The sequence below is a fragment of the Nannobrachium achirus genome (genome assembly GCF_963921795.1).
Source record: "Nannobrachium achirus genome assembly, chromosome: 19".
NCBI lineage: Eukaryota > Metazoa > Chordata > Actinopteri > Myctophiformes > Myctophidae > Nannobrachium > Nannobrachium achirus.
Genome location: NC_137826.1, coordinates 31,374,415 through 31,395,842, shown reverse-complemented (window position 1 = coordinate 31,395,842; position 21,428 = coordinate 31,374,415). Strand labels below are relative to the sequence as shown.

The following is a 21,428-nucleotide window of genomic DNA, read 5'->3' as shown; positions in this document are numbered from 1 at the left end:
GTAAAGGTACGAGACACTCTACAACAATGCAAGGACAAGCGCCAAAGCGGCACTAATGGCAGGGGGTGCATCTGAGGTACAAGGAGTGCCCTGGGGGTAGGGCGGAGGACAGAGAGAGAGAGAGGGACAGAGAGAGAGAGGGAGGGAGGAGAAGATAGATAGATAGAGGGGGAGGGGGTGAAGGGACAGAGAGAGAAATGAGCAAAGCGGAGAATAGGAGAGAGAGGGTGATCATGGCTGTCATAGAGTGAGCTATAGCATATGCTATGGGGTAGAACAGAGTGGTGCGGCAGGAGGAGAGAACGAGCATCGCGGCACAGGGGAGGGGGAAGAAGAGAGAGAGGAGGTGAGAGATAAAGGGGGGAGAGGAGAGGTGTTCAGCTCAGCACCTCTCCTTTTGCCAAGAAGAAAGGCATAACAGGACAGGCCTGTACACACACGCACACGCGCACACACACACACACACACACACACACACACACACACACACACACACACACTCACAAACTCACACACTCACGGACAAGCAGTCAGGTCAAAGAATAGAGGTCAAAAGGAGCTGGTGCGGGACAGGGTCGGGTGCACCCCTCATCAAACACCCTGCTTCCCCCACAGAACGCTGATACTGGGTGAGCAGGAGAGTAGGGGTACCAGGCCCCGGCCGGAGGAGGAACCCCATTTTCTTCTTCTAACTACTTGGACCAGACCCTCTGTGAACCATGGGCGAGTGGACCATCCTAGAGCGTCTGCTGGAGGCTGCGGTCCAGCAGCATTCCACCATGATTGGGAGGTAAGAGTGATACCCTCCCTCGCTGATGTGTGCAGGCTGGACCAGCACCCCCACCTCCCGTTGCTGTTGTTGTTTTCGAGTGCTTTTTGACGTGAATCACATCAAGCTGAGTGTTTGTGTTGTTTACGTGTACGCTAAAGATGTAACTGTACGTATGAGTTGACCATATCCCATGTTGGATACTCGGGTTCGTCCCTGTGGTCCCCTGTGCTCTGCTGTTCTCCCCAGTGAGCCCTCCCTTCGTCCCCCCCTCTATCCCTCATCCTTCACTCTCTACACTCCGCCTGCCGTCCTTCTTACCACTGTCACCCCCACACCCATCATTATTTCAAGGGGAAAACTACAGTAATTGCACATAATCGATCGGTGTACTGAGCGTTATTGTTAATTCAGCGAGACTTGTGACCCGTGCTGAAGCTACCTAATAGCCCAGCCATTGACAGATACACAGGTTTGACGATGCTGGCCGGCTGGACCAATAGGACAGAAGGACAGAAAGGGGGAGTGGGAGGGAGATCAGAACAGAGGTGTGAAGGATGAAGAGATCATGAGAAAATAGGTGAGGAAGGAGAAACTGAAGGTGGGGAGACAAGTGTCTCTGTGTCGGAAATTTACTTGGGAGAGAAATGGGGGGACGTAGTGTAAATAGATTGCTCACCTTCCGTCCGTCCGTCCGTCCGTCCGTCCGTCCGTCCGTCCGTCCGTCCGTCTGTCCGTGTCCGTGTGTGTGTCTGTGTGTCCGTGTGTGTGTCCGTTTGTGTGTGTGGACATGGTGACTGAAGCGTAGGTGGCAAAAGCATTATACATGAACAGAGGAGCATGCAGTCTTGATTAGCATTGGGGACATGAATTGTGCGACGTGCTGGAATATCTGGCGTGTGAAAAACATGCTCCATCATCTGTGTGATTAGTCCGAATCAAAGGTGCAATTTTCCACCTATTAAACACACGTCTATGTGTGAGAATGGCTATAAGCTCTAGCCGTAATTCTGATTTATATTAGCCGTGGGATGGTGTCCTGCGCCCAAAAGAGCCCATGTGTTGTGAGCTTGTAGATCTGCTATGTTCGGCACCGGACACCAGTATAAATCTTGTTTCAGGAAGTGAAACACATAAAGATACCGATTCACAATTTGAAGGTCACATTCCAGAAAAGCACAGCAGGATAAATGTGGCTTAACGAGATCAGCACAAGACACGAACCCACATGCACTGCTGTGTTCATTATCACAGACCACAGGTAGTCCACAAGGACACAGCCTAACCTATGCTCTCTTCCAAGTAGTTTGATTGGTGTATGTGTGTGTGTGCGTGCGTGCGTGTGTGTGTGCGCGCGTGTGTGTGCGTGCGTGTGTGCGTGGGTGCGTGCGTGTGTACGGTATGTCCATTTCTTTGAGAAACCGTTGTGGATAAAAGAATGAAAGGCTAGAAAATCAAGTTTACATTCATTTGGTTTGGGGATTACATTACACAAAGTTACAATTAAAAACATGGGTGAACTTAGGCAAATAACTGAACGGAAAACCTACAATCTTCATGTTTCACAATGTGGTAGCTGGAGTCATTGTTAGCACAAAATACAAACACAAAACATAAATCTGCGAATGATTCAGTGAATGAAAGCCATAGACCATTTTAGAAGCACAGAGATGACTCTCAGTTTGTCTGTAATGATCTAATCTGAGCTGGGTCATACACAGTTTACACAAACATATACAGTAGTTTAAATAAATGCGTTCCAAACCTGGGCTCATCCTCTTCATCTTTTAATCTCATTGTACTCTTGTTAAACGATAAATGGTGCATTTATATAGCGCCTTTGTCCAAGGCGCTTTACAGAGATTGTGCATTACATTCACCCATTCACACACACATTCATAGACCGATGGCGGAGGAAACCATGCAAGGCACCAACCTGCTCACTGGGAGCAACTAGGGGTTCAGAGTCTTGCTCAAGGACTCTTTGACACCTACTCTGAGGGAGCCTGAGATCGAACTCCATGTTCTAAGACGGCAACTCTACCCCTGAGCCACTGCCGCCCCATGAATGTTAAATGAATGAATATGAATTGCGAACTAAGTGACTGAAATAATACAGCCCTATTCAGGAAGGATCCAGGGACCGTTGTCTCCCACTATGGGGAATAGCACTGTAACTGATATGCATGTGTTTTGGCTTCCGTCAGACTGTGTTTGTCCTACATGGCACAGTAGTTGGCCGCAAGGCATTAGCTGTAACTGAATCTCAATCTATTCTGCTTCTTGTCAACATACAGTATGTGGTCCTCTTGTTGTCGAAACACTATACAGTATGTGCGGGGGCCAGATACCATGGAAGGCATTTATAGTTTACTAGTGCGTCTGTCTATATACGTCTGCACATGGGTGGGTGAGTGTGTGTGTGTGTGTGTGTGTGTGTGTGTGTGTGTGTGTGTGTGTGTGTGTGTGTGTGTGTGTATGTGCAGGTGGTGGTGGGTGCGTGCATGTGTGTGTGCATGCGTGCGTGTGCATGCGTGCATGCATGCATGCTTGTGTGTGTGTGTTTATGCGTGTGCTAGTCAGAAGATTAAAAAAACACTTCACTAGAAAGGGGCGCTCAGTGGAGCGCAAATCTCCACCAGGGGGGTCGCCCCTACCTCCCTCCATCATTGTGTCTGTGTGGTACATGGGGGGCTGCCCGTTAGTCCAACGTCTCAATAGTACAACGAATGTTAGGTTAGTGTGAGGGGATTGTTTTTGTGAGGTTAAAGGAGTAGTTCACCCCCAAAATGACTTTTTTCTATTGATTATTCACGCCATGGAGACTAGAGTTCAATAATATTTAGCATTCCTAAGACAAAAATGTCATAACAATAAATGTACCCCCATTCGTTCCGGATGGGGACCTGTTTCTAAACGGGTCCCCATCCGGAATCAATGGGGGTAAATTTACTCGAATCAAATCTTTGTCTTAGGAATGTGACAAAAACCAAAAAATATTATTGAACTTTACTCTCCATGGCATGAGAAATCAATAGAAAAAAAGTCATTTTGGGGGTGAACTACTCCTTTAAGGTTAGGGTTAGTTATAGTGCGCTGTCAGACCAATGGTACCTCGGAACAATGGACCGTCGTACTAATGCCATGGCCCCGGTGCATATGGTGACATTATATTGGCATTGTGGATGGATGGTGCATGTGTGTGTATGAAAAGGCAATGGGGAATGGGGAAAAAGACTTTAAGGATGCTGATCATTAATGCTGTGGGTCAGACTGGGTACACAACTGAGGGCGGAAATGTAAATGACAGCGGCCCCCCATGTCTATCTACCGGTACATCGACAAGTGTAACCAGCTGATCAGTAAGTCTATGAAAGTAATGCAAACTAGACAATTCAAAGAGATTGCAAAGTATGTTTGTCTCTAAACGCTTTGCTCAATGGAAACTAAGGACAATCTCCCAGCTTTCATTACACTGTGTGGAAACAATTAGACAAGCAAAAAAAAAAGGAAAAAAAAGAAAAAAGAATTGCAGAACAAATCCAAACAAGAAATCCAAAATCCATTCAGAGAGCTCTGATCGTCTGGCAAGTGGCAACGTGAGACTAGGCAGAGATAATAGTGCTAGTTCAATTAATAATGAATGTCTGCCCCTTTATGTGACCCTTGTGACAGGGAGATGATCGTCTAGAGTTCTCGAACGCATGTCTGGGGACTTCTAAATGCCAGGTAGTTGCAAGAACAGCAGTCTAAGGAACCTACTCCTATAAACTAATTATGTCACAATGCCCCAATATGGAGGACTGCCTTAAAGATTGTGGATTGGTTCTGCAATGCAGAACTTGTTGTTTTCACCCAGTTTTAGAAATGAAAGCTGGGACATTGTCCTCCATCTCTAAAGAGCGAAGCATTTAGAGGCTGACTTGTAAATAAGTCTATGGAGATGAGGGGTAGCTAGTGCTGACGTTAGGAACAAGGTTCAATAACACATGAAGTGTATGTGACTATGGAAGGGTTAAATAAATGTTTTAGCCACATAGGCTTGGATTTTGGTCTTACTTTGCCACAGCTTGTATCACAGAACCATTAAAGTGCCATTTCACGTCTGGGACAACCAGATCTTATTTTATTGTTGTTTGGGGCACGATCAACACAATCCTGAGTTATTTTTTGTGTTCAATCTGTGTTTTGAGATATTTTAGTATTTCAGCATGACTAGTGATGCATTTTGCATCATATGATGCATCACTAGTACAGGCTGAAATACTAAAATATCTCAAAACACAGTTTGAACACAAAAATAACTTGTGTTGATCGTGTCCCAAACAACAATAAAATAAGATCTGGTTGTCCCAGAGGTGAAATGGCCCTTTAATTTGTGCAATTGAGAGTCAGCATTTACAAAATTAGACTTCATTCCTCATCAACAGCGGCCAACAGTGGTGGAGATTGGATTCCCATTTCTTGTTTATTGTGGAGAAGACCAGGGAAGAATAGTTTGGAAAACCCCTTTAGATGTGCCGTTAGATGGCCACTATTTGTTGACCTGTAGGCCTAAATGCTATTTTTGCGGTCTAAGACTCTGAGCCAATCTAATTGTCTGCTCTAATAAAGACTCATAAACCAAGAAAAATTGTGTACAAGCTCAGCATCATTTTACAGAATTCTTATCCGAGTCTGTTTGATATGAAAATATTTCTGAAGGAAAACACAGTTTTGGGATAATCCGGAATTTGTATCACCCAAAAAAGAATGTTTACCAAAGAGAAGAAATGCTCCTCATGAACAATCATAATATTCGTGAAGGTACATTTGGGTGTGATATTGTGATCAAAATCATTATTTTGATTAAAACAAAGGCTTAATTAAACGTTTATACAAATGTTATCTAATTACTATAGAACATTTGTAGAGACCACAGATGTGTGTGCTATATGGGTTTGTGTCTCTGTGCGATCCATGTGCACGTATGCACACACACACACACACACACACACACACACACACACACACACACACACACACACACACACACACACACACTCTGTGTGATCTCCAATACAAAATGTTCAAGCACTCTACCATGACAGGAATAAGCCCTGCAATCCTGCATTAAGTCAGTGTTACAGACGTTGCAGGTAGAAAGGGAAGAAGGGAAGGAAGTGTGTTGATGCATCATTTTCTACACTGCAATGCTGTAGTGAGGTCAGTGCCAGAGACAAGTAGAGCGAGGAAAAAAGAGAAAATAAAAGGGGGGAGATAATGGCAGACTAGAGTGATCTGGTAAAGATGAAATAATACAAATCGGAGAGGGGGATGGAGACAGGATGACGAAAATGATGATGAGATAAAGGGAGACAGCGAGGAAATTAATACTTCATTGGCCGGAGTCCCCCAGGGGTCTATGCTAGGCACCCTCCTTTTCCCCCCTCTACATCAATATCTTTGCCAAAAATAGCAGATCTAGCTTGTAGATCAGCTACTTGCACCAAATGTTTGCCCCAGACTAGGGACGCTATAGGGTTCATGTAGTTAAGGAAGTTCCTTCTGCACAGCGAGCAGAGGTTATAATCACCGTATAGGATCTGTGTCATAGCTAGCAGCTGAAGCTGCTAACTGACACTTCTGCAGAGGAAAGAACACACTATAGGTCATGCATCTATACACATGCACATAGTGTACTGTACTGCACACACACACGCTCATGCATGCAAATGCACATGCACAGGGACACATTCACACACACCTATACGCACACACGCCAATCGATTTCCTGTAGCCGATGCGAGTAACCTTCATGATTGACAGGGAGGAACCCTTGCTGCTTTAGGTTTGCACACACTTGACAGCCAACCCAGTTGTAACGGGATACGTTGCAAATTAATTTATGTTTCCTTTTAAAGCATGCAGGGGACATTTCAGGTGATGCAGCAGCACTCAGTATATGTCATTGTGGCATGGATCCAAAATGGACTGAGTTCTCTCAAAAATCCCCAGCTCAGTAATGGATGGAAACAAAAACTGTGTGAATAAATCATTCATAAACTATGTCAAATTGATCCAATCTAAGAAAGTAGCTCTGGCAAATCTTAATTAGTAACTACTTGAACATTATAAGTAGTTAGCACATGGTATAATTAAAACATTTTTTTAAAGGTTGCACAGCAGGAATAAGGCATTTGTTCAGTATTATTTAAGGTTGTTAGACAGACCTCTCACTATAAGGTTTTTTGTGTATTATCATAATAAAGTATATACAAAGATGAATACATTCTAAGTCTATTGCTAAAGCTTTCTCTTTCTGGTGGATTTCTAAAACAGAGCGGAATATTCATGACAAAGAGGAACCCTCCATTCTCAAGGACAACCTGCTTACTCCAAATAATAATCTAATATGGGAGAATTGTCCTTTATGCTTGAGGTATGCCCAATAAACACCATGCGTAGGATTCTCTCGGTGTGTGTGTGTGTGTGTGTGTGTGTGTGTGTGTGTGCGTGCGTGCGTGCGTGCGTGCGTGCGTGCGTGCGTGCGTGCGTGTGTGTGCAGTAGTCTGTATGTATGTAAGGTCTATGTACTGTATACGTATGTGCAGTGCAGTATATATGCATATTTATGTATCTATGAATATGTATGTATTCATGTAGATATAGCATACTGTATGTATGTACTGTATGTATGTATGAGAGGTATGTATGTGTTTTTGTACGTATATAAGTATGCTTACAATTTACAATTTAGTTATTCAGATGCTTTTATCAAGAGCAAGTGTGAAATCAGTCTCTTTCAGAGATACGTTCCTTTGTCAGAATATGAACCACATATTGCATTCTATACCACATCGATTCAGCATCTGATGACAGAATTAATTATTTACCTCCCTGTCTCCAGGAGCTAAGCTTTCCCTTTTTTCCGGTTATTAGTTTGTTTGCACAGCAATACCTGATGTTGAATGCTGTTGAAAGTATTGACTGAACTACTGGAGCAGAGATTTTGCCAACAAAGCTGATCTCAGCTTTCATTTGATACAATCATTCTTTTGGGCAACAGGATTTGACTTGAACTTGAGTGAGACCCTTTATTTATGGCAAGAAGATAGTGTTTCAATGATGTTACAGTTAACCTCACCTGTATAAAGAAGGTTCATCAATAGTGTACAAAACAGATAAGCAATGATGATTAGTGGGCCTATTTGTAATGCTAATCAATGATTTAACTTCTCTCCCTCCCATGGACGAATTACCTTCCTACTCAAATCAGAACAAGATGACTCACTCTGTCTTCCGTTAATAAAAAATCACACCCGTGTGAACTGAGCGGTGGTTTACCCACCTCATAGATCATGTGTACCGATTTTTGTGACATTTGAAGAAAATATGTAGGAAAAGGAGCAAAAAGTGTGTTTTGGAGAAAATTCAAGATGGCGGAAAATCTATCCTGGCGCAAATGGGCGTGGCCTATATGGGGAGATGCGTCTTGACCCAAGGAATCCAGGGAAAAAAGAATTTTAATTTTCCGATCTACGGTTCAAGAGTTACGGGGCAAAACGTAAAGTGGGCCGTTATAGCACCACCATGAGGCCGAGTGATGTAATTATTTTTCGATTCATTCTTAAAATCATTATGAATCTCCTCTCCGAGGTTTGAAACTGTAGCTCCTATGGTTTACGAGAGAAAAATACTTGAAAGTGATTTCTTGCATTGTCCCATTATAAGTCAATGGGGACAATTAAGCGTCGTTTTTTGCCGATTACGTCGGCATGGTAAGGCGGATCGGAACGAAAGGTAATAGAACACCATTCCCGGCCGAGCCGCACATTTTGATGTATATATTGCGCGAGTGGCGTAAATGGTGCGGCACTAGTTACGCGCCGAAGTTTAGGCTACATACAGACAGACAGACACGGACGGAGACCCACACACACGGCCACGTATAGGAGCGTTGTGACCACCGCTCAAAAATTGGAAACACATCTCTTTATGCAGTGCCCTCTTCTACCCTCCAATCTGATTCCTTCTCCAGTAGAATTCTTCTCTTCCCACTAGATAATGTCCATGTCTTGATTGATAATACTTGATTACTTACTTCAGATTTCCACTTCATATCAATTATCCGCTATTATTTGTTGTTGCGCTTCTGTACAGGCTCACACTACAGACAATCGGGGAGATTTGCTGTCGGGAATGCCCCTCCCGAAAGTTCCTGGTTTGAGACTAATTGGAACTGATTATTTCAAAATGTATTTCAAAGATCTGATTTTAAAGCTGGACTATGTAACGTTCCTCTTCTACCCCGGATTTGATTGATTGAGTACTATTAGCAGTTCGAATAGGAAAAACACAGGACAGTGCAGGGTCTGCCTGCTTGCTCAGGGGATAAATCTAATCTTGTCTTCATGTCAGATTCTGTGTGTAGGTGAGACATGACCTTGACACAAGATAAATGTCTCAGTAGAAGAGCAGGGAAACACAATACAACTGCCCCAATTATATTGTAGTATTACACTCTACCTATACAGATTGGTCAAAATTACAATTAAAAAAAAGAAGAAAAACAAATCAGAGGCATTAAAACGGCAAAAGAAAAAATGAAGTATGAAATAAAGATGGAATGGCTTTTCAGTCTAGGCTTTCTAGAAATGGAAGTTTATCAGACCTATGTGTAAATGATACTATCATCCTTAGTTTAGAGTACCCAGGGGCCAGGGCTCCAGGCCTCCTCCTGATTTCACTCTAAATGTAACACAATATGCTTGTAGATCGGCTATTTTTGTTGAATGTTCCCTCCTAGAACAGTGACGCTAGGATTCATGGTCAAATCACACTGTAGAAAGAAATTAGATAATTCAAATCTTGGCGGTTTTGAAGGTTGGCAAGTCAAGCTATTGTAAAGAAGGTTCTATTCAAGCTCTTGATAGAAATTTGACAATTTGTGCTCATTTGTATCGATCAATGAATCAATTTTTACATTTCTGTGACACCCCTACTCATTCATTGTGTTCTCTCAATGAGTTGTTGGGTTCCCAGTAAGCTATGTATTTTGCCACTGCAGCTGTAGCTAAACCAACCTTCAAAAACATGTCACTCTCTGATCACATAAAAGGCGCTTTTCATGCACCATACATTACAGTATGTAGATTGTGTCTGTGAGAATGTGTCAGTATGTGTGTTTTCTTTTGCACCTACTGTGATGCTTAGGGGCATTGTTGTCCCTAGAGACTCATAGCAGCAGCTGCTGAATGGAGCGTGTGTGTGTGTGTGTGTGTGTGTGTGTGTGTGTGTGTGTGTGTGTGTGTGTGTGTGTGCGCGCGCGCGCGCACGCGCGCATGTGCAGTGCACACCATGCAATGCCATGGCCAGCCAATGCACCAGCCTAAGAGGAACTACCTTTGCACTAAACACAGTCTCACAGGTCAAACAGATGCCGTCCAATCAATTAGTTAGACATAATTAGCTGCATTTTAACGTGTTCATATTATCATTTCACTGTCAAAATGTTAAGAGTGTTTAAAATACCAATGGAGCTGACCCTCCATCAGTCGTTCCAACCTTTTCTGGGTAAGAGCCCACTTGGAAATCTCTCTCCATGTGTTCCGGCCCACACATATGACCTCTTAACACGTTTAGTGGTCATATGGGTGGGCCGTTTATTTTAAGGATCAATCAATCCATTGTATTCCGGTTTGGATCAATGGAGCTAATGTATTTATCGGTATCACAATGACAACTCATTCTTTCGAGGTTTTAAAGAAAAAGTATATTGTCACTATCAGGCAGACACCTCGTATCTCCAAGTTTCAAATTTGTATGTTTTTTTCCCGTAAATTAAAGTCCTACATCATACAAAAGTGTTGCAATTTTTTTATTTTATAAAATAGCAGATCTACAAGCATACAACGCCTCGCGATGGGAGGCGCTGTGTGCTTGTAGATCACCTATTTTCAAAATAATAACAAAAAAGGAAGGTTTTGGACACACAAGGTTTCCACCCTGACCCAACAACGGCGATATGCATTTTTTAACGTACGTTTTTTACTATTAATGTTATATTATAAAGATCTTAGTGTTTTCCAATTATTTGGGGGCCCACTTGCAATATCCTCACGGCCCACCAGTGGGCCCCCCAGCCCACAGGTTGGGAATCGCTGCCCCACATTATGATAACATGATGACAGCCAACATGTCCTCATGCATGTTATAGCACCCCATTTGGGTCAGTCATGTCAGTCCGTCAATCATGATCTGAGCCTTGATCTGAACAGGAACGTCAGCAAAGCTCACAACAGATGGAATAACAAGCTCGTCTGTGCTTACATATCTTACTGTCAACTTTCTGACTGCCAGCCTACGCACTCATGTATATTTAAACCGGTTGCCTGTTGATATGCTCATTGCTCAACATTGAAACAACCCAGCCGATGAAATCCCCCAAAACAATACACATTAAGGGTTTCACAGTCTAATATTTGTCTCACTTTCATGCCAGCAATCATGTGTCAGTGTAGGTGTAACATACAGTACTTAAAATGGTCGAGCCGATTTTGAAATGCTTTGTTAGACAGTTCAGGTACGCAGTCGACCTTACACACAAATTGACTTAAGAGCTGCCATAGACATCGAGTGAAACGCACGTATTTAGAAAAACGCACGCGGCATTAGCTACCTAATGAGCCACATAACTAATTTGGCAAAAGATGAGGTAGAGAGTACGCTGACCAGGCCAAGAGCTTTCAGGCTAGCTCCATGTGAGCCGAGCTGTATGCTCACATGTCTCACAGTGATGTATTAAGCCTTCCTCCTTTATTAGCTCCTTGCTCTCTCCTCATCCTTCCACTACATCAAATGTCAAGGCCTGTAGGTTTGATGTGGCCTATATTATAACTCTATGGATGTGGCCCGGAAACTAATTTATCTGTTGATGCCGTGTTGCGCTCTTGGCTAGCAGAAACCAGCCTCACGTACAGCAAAACACGCTTTTGTATATTGTATACTTTTGTATACTAATGTTTAATTTTTGTCTTGGTTTGGTTAGTTTTAACATGTGTATGTGACCTATGGAAACATGGGCAAATGAAAACTATATCACTTTGATGTCCCCTAAGCTCACTTTTTCTCGACGTCGGGTCTGTCCGGGGACGGGGGATCACCAAGTGTCCAAATGAACCCTCTCTGAGAGTGTTTGTTTGTCGCTTCAATCGCTTCACTTTGGTTGCGCGGGTCAGCATTGGGAAAAAAACATGTCACATCAGAATCAAGGCGAAACACCTGGCAAAAAGGGAGTCCCAAAACCAAATACCCAAAACATTTCCGTGTCTCAGGACAACATCAACGCTCATTGGCTGTCAGGACGTGATGGGTGGAGTCGGGGGGAAGCGAAGCGATTTTTCCAACTGGGGCGAAGATACCGTATAGCGCCCGTTCGCGCGTCGTCTCGTCTTTGCATTCACTTATTTGTATGTAATCGCACAGCTCTAACTATCCAGGTTTGAACGCAGCTTTACGGGTCCATTTGGTGCTAGCCACTCCAATTCGTGACTTTGTGTGTGTCTGGGGAAAATAAGTCATTGATACACTGTCCATTTTGAATGGAGAATGGAGAAAAATTGCAGAATGGAGAGGTTTCCCTTTTCTGATTGGACAATATAATGGATTTGAGGATCAAGCTTCACGTGACATCACAATATACAGTATATATAGATAGGTAAGACGGAATTCTTCAGGAACAGTATTTTCTTAGCCTGGCATTAGCCATATAGTCCAGTAGCCAGCCCATAGAGCCCCATTGTGAACCCGGACATTTTGAGTACCCTAAAGTTTTATGTTAGAAATGTTGAGTATGGGTCCCCAGCAGTTAGAAACTGCCGGATGCTAACTTGCATATGTTGGGCAATTTTCATAATTAGCATAATTAGATTAAATTAGCATAATCACCTATAATAATGAAGAATATGTCAAAAACTGATTGGACGATTTGAACAATATTGGAGTGGTTTTGGGGGTTATTGAGGATGCTGAATACATTTCTGACATTTTCTAAATTCAAAACGTCCGTTTTAAACCGGAAATGGCCATATACCAACTTAAATTTGGATGATTTTGATACTTTTTTGTTGATTTTGATTATGAATTAAATTATAAATGTGGTTATTTATATGCTTATAGATTATCTGCATTTCAAAAGCAAAATATAGACAATCCACACAAATTATTAGAACAATGACTGCCACAATAGCCTATCAAAAATAGTCACTTCATCATTTGGAAAATCAACAAAAAAGAAAAAAGAAAAGAAATCAAAATCATCCCAATTTAAGTTGGTATATGGCCATTTCCGGTTTAAAACGGCCATTTTGAATTTAGAAATGGATTCAGCATCCTCAATAACCCCCAAAACCACTCCAATATTGTTCAAATCGGCCAATCAGTTTTTGACATATTTTTCATTATTATAGGTGATTATGCTAATTAAAGCTAATTATGCTAATTATGAAAATTGCCCAACATATGCAAGTTAGCATCCGGCAGTTTTTAACTGCTGGGGACCCATACTCAACATTTCTAACATAAAACTTTAGGGTACTCAAAATGTCCGGGTTCACTTTCTGGCTACTAGACTAATACTAATGCCATGCTAAGAAAATACTGTTCCATTATGAGCCATACTCATAATGTGGATTCACTCACACACTCACACGTTCCTGCACTGGAGCAATGAGTGAATGAATCCACATTATCAGTAAGGCTAATGCCAGGCTAGTATTTTCTAGCACCGCTCCCTTCACACCGGTGTGATTTTATTTTTTATCAAATGGGGTTCCGTGGCAGATTACACTGGGGAGCCTCAAAGTGAAAAGAGTTTAAAATCACTGCCCTAGCTTTTCTAGGGCACACTCATGGCAGTGGAGAGATAAAAGGAATGACACATCTTAGACATGGGCCTCTACTGACCACTCATGAAGTAAGGAATGAGATGCCACATGATCTGCTGCTGCTTTTTTTAGCTGTCCAAGTTGGTGGCCTCATTTTATATAGATAATAATAATTTTGTTATATGACAGTGTAAAAGTAAAAGGCGCCCTACAGTTTAAGCTCAATTGTGTCATTTAGTTTAAGACAATGTGTCGCATTGTAGATCTGCTATTTTTGCTACTTTTCAAACACTTCAAAATAATAACTAGCTTGGATCCATAATTCTTTCCATTTCCCGAAAAGTAACGTGTGTGCACATACAAGGTTTCCGCCCGACTGCGACAATATTATCCCTTTGGGTGTGATATCATAGTCAGTTCCTCTGGTCACTGAATATTCTAGTATACAGTGGAAGCCCTCAGGGCTCTTCCGCCTCAACCTGCAGTAATGTATGAGCCCCTCTGCAGCATTTAAACACTGATGTTTGCAGATGACCTCTCACTGCTTTCTGCTAATGCAGCAATTTGTTCCCTGCTGATTATCCTGTAACCACAGCAGCAGAACACTAAACGCGCGCGCGCGCACACGCACGCACGCACGCACGCACGCACGCACGCATGCATGCACGCACACACGCACACACTCACACACTCCTGTGTGTAAACATGCATGCCACAACACCCTATATTGCAGCACGTTGGATCTTGTTAGTGAGAAATCCAAAGCCACTGCAGCAGAACTCTGCATACAGTACAGCAGCCACACTGCATGCGTCCTCATAGTAGGCAACAGCACTGAGAAACCTGCAGTGCTTAAAATGGAAACATCACAGATTTCGAACCCAAATCCCATTTGTTCTGACGTGATGTTGAGGAGTTTCCCTTTAACAGACGAGAGGACAACTTAATGAGCTCTGTGCTTTATCTACAGACATTTGTTACGACAGTGGTTACCTCACTAGCAGTTTATGACAATCGAAAATGACAGTCATTTAATATTCTGCTCTTTTTATTATGTTAAAACTATATTTACTTTTAACTACTTAAACATACTTGGTCCTTCTACAACAAATCTCTTCACTGTAGACAGCCGATCTACAAGCTCACAATGTGCCGCGTTGACTATTTTTCGCCAAATGTTGGTCTATTATGACATGCCCAGAATGGGGATGCTAGTGTTCATGTGGTTATGGTAGCCTATATATGAAGTTATACCTTATACCTGAAGTTATATAATGGCTGTCACTCATCGACTTGGTCTGGCTGAGAAAGGTGTCTGTTAAGTGAATGTTATGATTGTTCTTATTATCACTGACACAAACACGTGCTGACAGAATCAGGGGGTACCAGGAACCTGCCTTGTATTGTAGATGCATTATTTTTCGGCATACGATTTCAGTGATCAGGTACAATTCGCAAGCATGCAACTTGAAACACCAAAGGTGAGGTAGAGGCTACATATATATATATTTTTTCTTTTACAAATACACTGAAAGGCAATGTAGCGTACACAGCTAGCTCACAGCTGCTCCAAGCACAGATGCTCAGAGGCGAGTGCCATCCCGCACCAGGGATACACATGGCTCTCTCTCCCTCTCTGCACTCTCTCGCCTTACAGTATGTGTGCCGTTCCCTCCCTCCCTCCCTCTCTCACAGAAATACACACACTCGCAGGTGGTGCAGGAACAGTCCTGCAGCAGCACGCTGCTCTATTTTAAGTCAGTTCCACGGTAACATGTTCTGCCCTGTCCGACACTTTTGCCCTTGTAAGAATTTATACCATCACGTCCTGTGATTTCATTGTTGTTATTTTAACGTAGTAGTTAATTCCTATTCCGTCTTTAGGTACCGTCTCCTCTTCCTTATCCACAATCTATTTGATTTGATTTCCCCAGGATTTCACAAAACTCTTTTTTCCCCCCCTTCCATGTCTCTATTTCTGTTATCCCTTCTCTATCTGTTTCTCTCTGAGCCTCACCTCTCACTGGTTCATGCGGTGATGGTTACTGTGGTAACTGGTCACGAGGAGTTTGTGTTAGTGGGGCTCATTTAAGACACACCAGACTCTAGAAGATAAAGAAAATCTAATCTGCCGCCCATCAGGCATTCATGGCAGTCATGTTGTTCCCCATGGTCAGTCATTTACAAGCTGACCCATATGCCCTCAATCCTAATGGTGGGTTCTAGGTGGTCTTTTTTAAAGAATGGCGTTCATTCTTCTTACTATAGAATCAGCATAGGTCACAGCCATAGAGTTATAAAAGAACTAGTGTGGTAATAGGAAATCCCAGCCCATTCACTACTATGGAGTTGCTCGCCCAGTGTATACTGTTGGATATCAGTGATTCACAACTTATTGACTGTTTATTTGAAAAATATGTATTTAAACTGGCAAACTACTTAGAGAAAGCCTGAGACTTGAGGAAAAAAAACCTTGTACAGTACAGCCAGTACTGTACAAGGTATTCATTCATTCATTCATTAATTCATATACTCCGTCGTCGTCCCCCCCCCCCCCCCCCTGTTCAGTGTTTGGGGATGATGACGTTGCAGGGATTCTCTGCGTCGTGTCACGTCATAGAGTTATGTATCGCATGCGCAGTAGTATCACCTCTGTGCGCAATCTTGTTCGCAAGCTTGTGAGTCGAGCCCATTGGTCGAAAATGTATCTGTGTCTGTAGATCTGTTGTTTGGAAGAAACTGTTTCAAATGGGGGGTCCGAGGCCTAATGCATATCAAAATGAGGGGACATATTTTGAGAATGACTGTCATAGAGCACCGGCCCAAACTGTGACATCCGTACCTCTACCATCAGCCTCTCCAGCCGAGTCAGTGAGGTCAGGTCAGTCTGCCGTGCTGTGCTGGTTCCCCTGGGGGCATTCTATCTATGTCCCCCCAGTTGCCTCAGGTGGCCTAGTAGTGTGATAACAAGCCACTCAATGTAGCTCCACACCGTCAGTGCGTGGGTTGTAAAGAAAATTGGCTCCTCCATGCTCATCCCCCCCTCCGTTTCCCTCCCTGCAATGAAGCATAAAAAAGAAGAGGGAGTCCCACAGTATTCAAGGCTTTCCTGAGTCATCAGAAAATGCTGACAGTCCAGCCTCAAAACTCTGGGCCCTCCTCTGCAGTGCTGCCGCTGGACCGACCCCAGATGATGGAATAATTGTACATACAGTATAGCAAGCCTCGGAGCGGTCTCCACTGTATAAGCAGCATGCAGCTCTAGTCTCTTTAAGTCCACCAAGCCTTTCTGTGCGCTCCTATGCAGCACTGCAGCGTCAGGAGAGATCTGCAGTTCTGCTCGAATAATCTCACCACTTTCCTCTGTAATCCCTCCAAAAGGCTACCTGGGGGATTTTAGGAATGCTATCAGAGAGAGATACTGTACCTCCACTTTTGCCCATCTTGATGCCAATGGCTACAGTTTACCCTGTTTTCAAATGGACCCTTACGGGTCTGTACTCTGATAACACAGAGGATTTTAGTGTAGATTCAGATGCCAGAGATAGAAACTGTATCAAATGGAGGTCCTAATGTGCCCTTGGGAATCAGCCAGCCTCCCATTAGGTACTCAGTGCACACCCTCTGTCTGTATGAGTCATGGGAAAGAGACATCTCCATTTTGCCAATCCTTATGCCAATGGGTACAGTTTCGCCGTTTTTTTTTTTTTGGCACAGTTCTCAGAGCACTGGTGCCCCCCCACCCCCAAACACACACACACACACACACACACACACACACACACACGCACGCACGCGCGCACCAGTGTTGTTTTTGACAGCAAATTTTGATTTAGTTTTAGTCATAGTCTTTTGAATAAAATGTCTTTTAGTTTTAGTCATAATTTAGTCACCTGAAAATCTTTAGTTTTAGTCAAATTTTAGTCATACGATTTTAGTCAACTAAATCTACAGTTGATTTAGTCAACTGAAATGAATATTGGCGGGCCTTGATGGCATCGTAATGACTGATTCTACACTTGGTTGTGTGCTGAAAATAGCAGATCTACAAGCTCACAACGCGTCGCAGTGAGCTTGTAGATCGGCTATTTTCAGCACACAACACCTGAGAGCAACCAAATGACTTTCTTCTCCACTAGTCCCTCCCTAACGTTTTAGTCTAGTTTTTATTTTGTTGACGAAATTGTCAATATATTTAGTCTTAGTTTTAGTCATCACAGCTTAGTTTTTATTTCGTTTTTATTTAGTTTTCGTCAGTGAAAAAAAACACAGTCGACAAACATTTTTAGTCATAGTTTTAGTCGAAATCAACACTGGCACGCACGCACACGCACACACACACACACACACACACACACACACACACACACACACACACACACACACACACACACACACACACACTGCAGCTCCCTTGGTGACTGTGACACTGTGCCCTCTAACCACTGACCCATATAATAGTGCATTGCCACTGCCTCTCTAAAGTGCCAAAGAGAAAGCTGAAGGGAGAGAAGGATATGGAGTGAAATAAATACAGTAGGTCCATTCAGTGGTACTATAGGTGTTCAAGACTCGAGAAAACAACAGCTATACTTGGATGAGTCATAATTAAAATTGTAATTGGTTAACACACACACACACGTGCGCGCACACACACACACACACACAACAGGTGTGAATGTGAGCTGATCTTCCCTTTCACGCTCAGTAGTGATAAATCACCTCTATCTCGTGACGCGAGTTGTTAATTCGTGTGAGCATGCTATGTTGAGCACAGCAACTCCACCCTTCTTTAGCACTGCAGTAACTGATTGACAACACGTACATACATGCGCGCTCACACACACACACACGCACACACACACGCACACGCACACGCGCGCACACACGCACACGCACACGCACACACACACACACACACACACACACACACACACACACACACACACACACAGCACACAACCAGAAACACACACATGCATAGTACATGTGGGTGATGAACACAGCCTTCTGCATGTGAACTGCTTTTGTTTCTATTGATTTGAAGTGGTTGCGCTGAGAACAGCACTCAGTCACACTGTGTACACTTATCTACCCATCCACATATCACTGACATGCTGTCTTTCTCTACCGTGTCGACCCCTCCCCATCCCCCCCTCCGCCCCTTCTTTCATCCCTCTGCAGGATCCTGCTGACAGTGGTGGTAATATTCCGCATTCTGATAGTGGGCATAGTGGGTGAAAAGGTGTACGAGGACGAGCAGATCATGTTTATCTGTAACACCATGCAGCCCGGCTGTAATCAGGCTTGCTATGACAAGGCATTCCCAATCTCACATATCCGCTACTGGGTGTTCCAGATCATCCTGGTCTGCACACCTAGCCTCTGCTTCATCACCTATTCTGTTCACCAGTCTGCAAAGCAGCGCGACCGGAGCTACTCATTCCTGCACCCTTACATGGATAAGAGTCAAGGTCACCACGCTCCCAACCACGCGCGCAAGCTCCGCAACATCAATGGCATTCTGGTTCAGAACCAGGACAGCGGCAAAGAGGACCACGACTGCATGGAGGTCAAGGAGATCCCGAACGCGCCCCGCTCAGGATTCACGCAGCAGAAAAGTGACAAGACGCGGATGAAGGAAGGCATCTCGCGCTTCTACGTCATCCAGGTGGTGTTCCGCAACGTGCTGGAGATTGGCTTCCTGGCCGGGCAGTACTTCCTGTACGGCTTCAACGTACCGGGGATGTACGAGTGCGACCGCTACCCCTGCGTGAAGGAGGTGGAATGCTACGTGTCTCGGCCCACGGAGAAGACCGTCTTCCTGGTCTTCATGTTTGCCGTGAGCGGCATATGTGTGCTGCTCAACCTCGCCGAGCTCAACCACCTTGGCTGGAGGAAGATTAAAACAGCCGTCCAAGGGGTGCAGGCGCGCAGGAAGTCCATCTGTGAGGTAGGACGCAAGAAGGACGTGTCACACCTGTCCCAGGCTCCTACCGGACTGGGCAGGACCCAGTCTAGCGAGTCAGCCTACGTCTGACAGAGGCTCCTCTGCCTGGGGGCTCCTGGACCTCGAGACCTTTGGAGAAGACTCAGAAGAGCTTTTCGCCGGCCCAGAGCCCCCATTCACAAGGGCACAAACATTAACTGCAACACTGCAACATTATTCACTTCTCAGAGCCTCTTTACTCTTGGAGAAAGAAAAAGAAAACCCTTGTCAAGGGCAACCATAGTATAACAACGCAAAACTCAAAGCGGTCATGGGGATTTCTACCGTGCCTAGGTGACACTAGGTGCCTTCAAGGTGTTCACGACAGATAGAGTTCTGTTGTGAAGTGATTATAGATATTGAACTACAGTCAGGATAGGAGGAAGAAGTAACTTAAGTCTTTTTATCATTTGCCTTTGCTGGAGGTCAAAAATAATCCCTTCATTTTCCAAGTATGTGTGCATATGCAAGTGCTTAGGCGTGTGCATGCATGCGCATGTGTGGATGGGACAATAGGACATGTCTGACTTCAGTCAGAAAAGGGAATGCTGATTTGAGCTACTGAGGGAATGAAGATTTTCTTTCTGACTGTTCATAATCTGGGAGTAAGTTCATTCAGAGGACATCTAAGGGATATGCGCCTTTTTATCAACCTATATGAAACTTGAATACTGTAGGTAAAACGTAAAGACAACTCTAAAACTATTTATTGTCATAAAACGGAATCCCGATTTACTGTCCCTGCCCCAGACTTGACATATACATATTCTACATCTCACTGTGTTCTTTGAAGCATTAGGTCAGACTGAGGACAAAATGCCCTGAAGCATCTGCTAGAAAGCAGTGCTAGGACAAAAACCTATGCTATGGCAGAACACTTCATACAGTACATTGAATCTGAATTGGGTTCAACTGGGTGTCATGCACCACAGCACTCCCAAAGCTTGAGTGGTATGCCATTTACACTTAGAAGCCATTGAACACACTAAAGCAGTGTGCGAGAGTTTTTACTTTGGCTTGTCAGTGTGATCGCCATCCAAAGGAATGAATGGAACAATGAAAAGATTTAACTTTTTTCCATTTATACGAGAAACAGAAGTATTATTCTCAAAGATATTCTCAAGTGTAACCACAAGTGTTTTTCTTCACAACCAAATTTGGTGCCATATTTCCAAGTTACTGTAAATAGATAGTAATTACATTTAGCCTTTTCCCTATGAGGTATAGGTGAGTTTTAACTGGGGTAGGAGTTGGGGATTGGGTGATGGAAATTACTCATAGATTGCCAGCTTTAACAATATATATTATTAATGTGCTCTTTGTTAAGCCTTTGTCCTCTAATGGAGACTGTATGTTCCAAAAAGTGTTTTCCCCTATGGACTTTGAAAAAGGCATGTTACTGAAGAATTAATAGAATGGATAGATTATGTCATGACATGTAACTTAAAAAGAGACTGTTTTATTTATTTGCATCCTGCTCCTGTGAAATGTAATACTCAGCATGCATTAAGATGAAAAATGATATATGAGATATGAACATAGCACCCTGTTGTGGGAATATGGGAAATGAATACCTGAAAGGCTCCGAAATTGAAGCAATAATAATAACTGTTAAAAAAAATATGTGAATAAATTATTATGCAAATAAGCAGTGTTTCCAGTGAGCCACTGATCGTTCCAAACAAGCTCCATGAAAGCCCATAACAGTCAGACTTTGACCTTGATCTTTGACCTTTTTGATCCAAACGTTAACATAAATAATAATAATGTATAATGACCCCCCTAATTCATAGCCCCACAGTCC

The 21,428-nt window shown here is 43.4% G+C and overlaps 1 protein-coding gene across 1 annotated transcript; it reads left to right on the top strand.

Annotated features, from left to right (window-relative positions):
* Positions 1-719: 719 nt before the first annotated feature.
* Positions 720-19,675, top strand: LOC308304989 (gap junction delta-2 protein-like; the record flags this gene model as incomplete). The annotated part of the gene is made up of 2 exons (XM_080749613.1): positions 720-790; positions 18,820-19,675. 2 exons carry the CDS (start codon positions 720-722, stop codon positions 19,673-19,675), a joined length of 927 nt encoding a protein of 308 aa, XP_080605739.1.
* Positions 19,676-21,428: the final 1,753 nt, after the last annotated feature.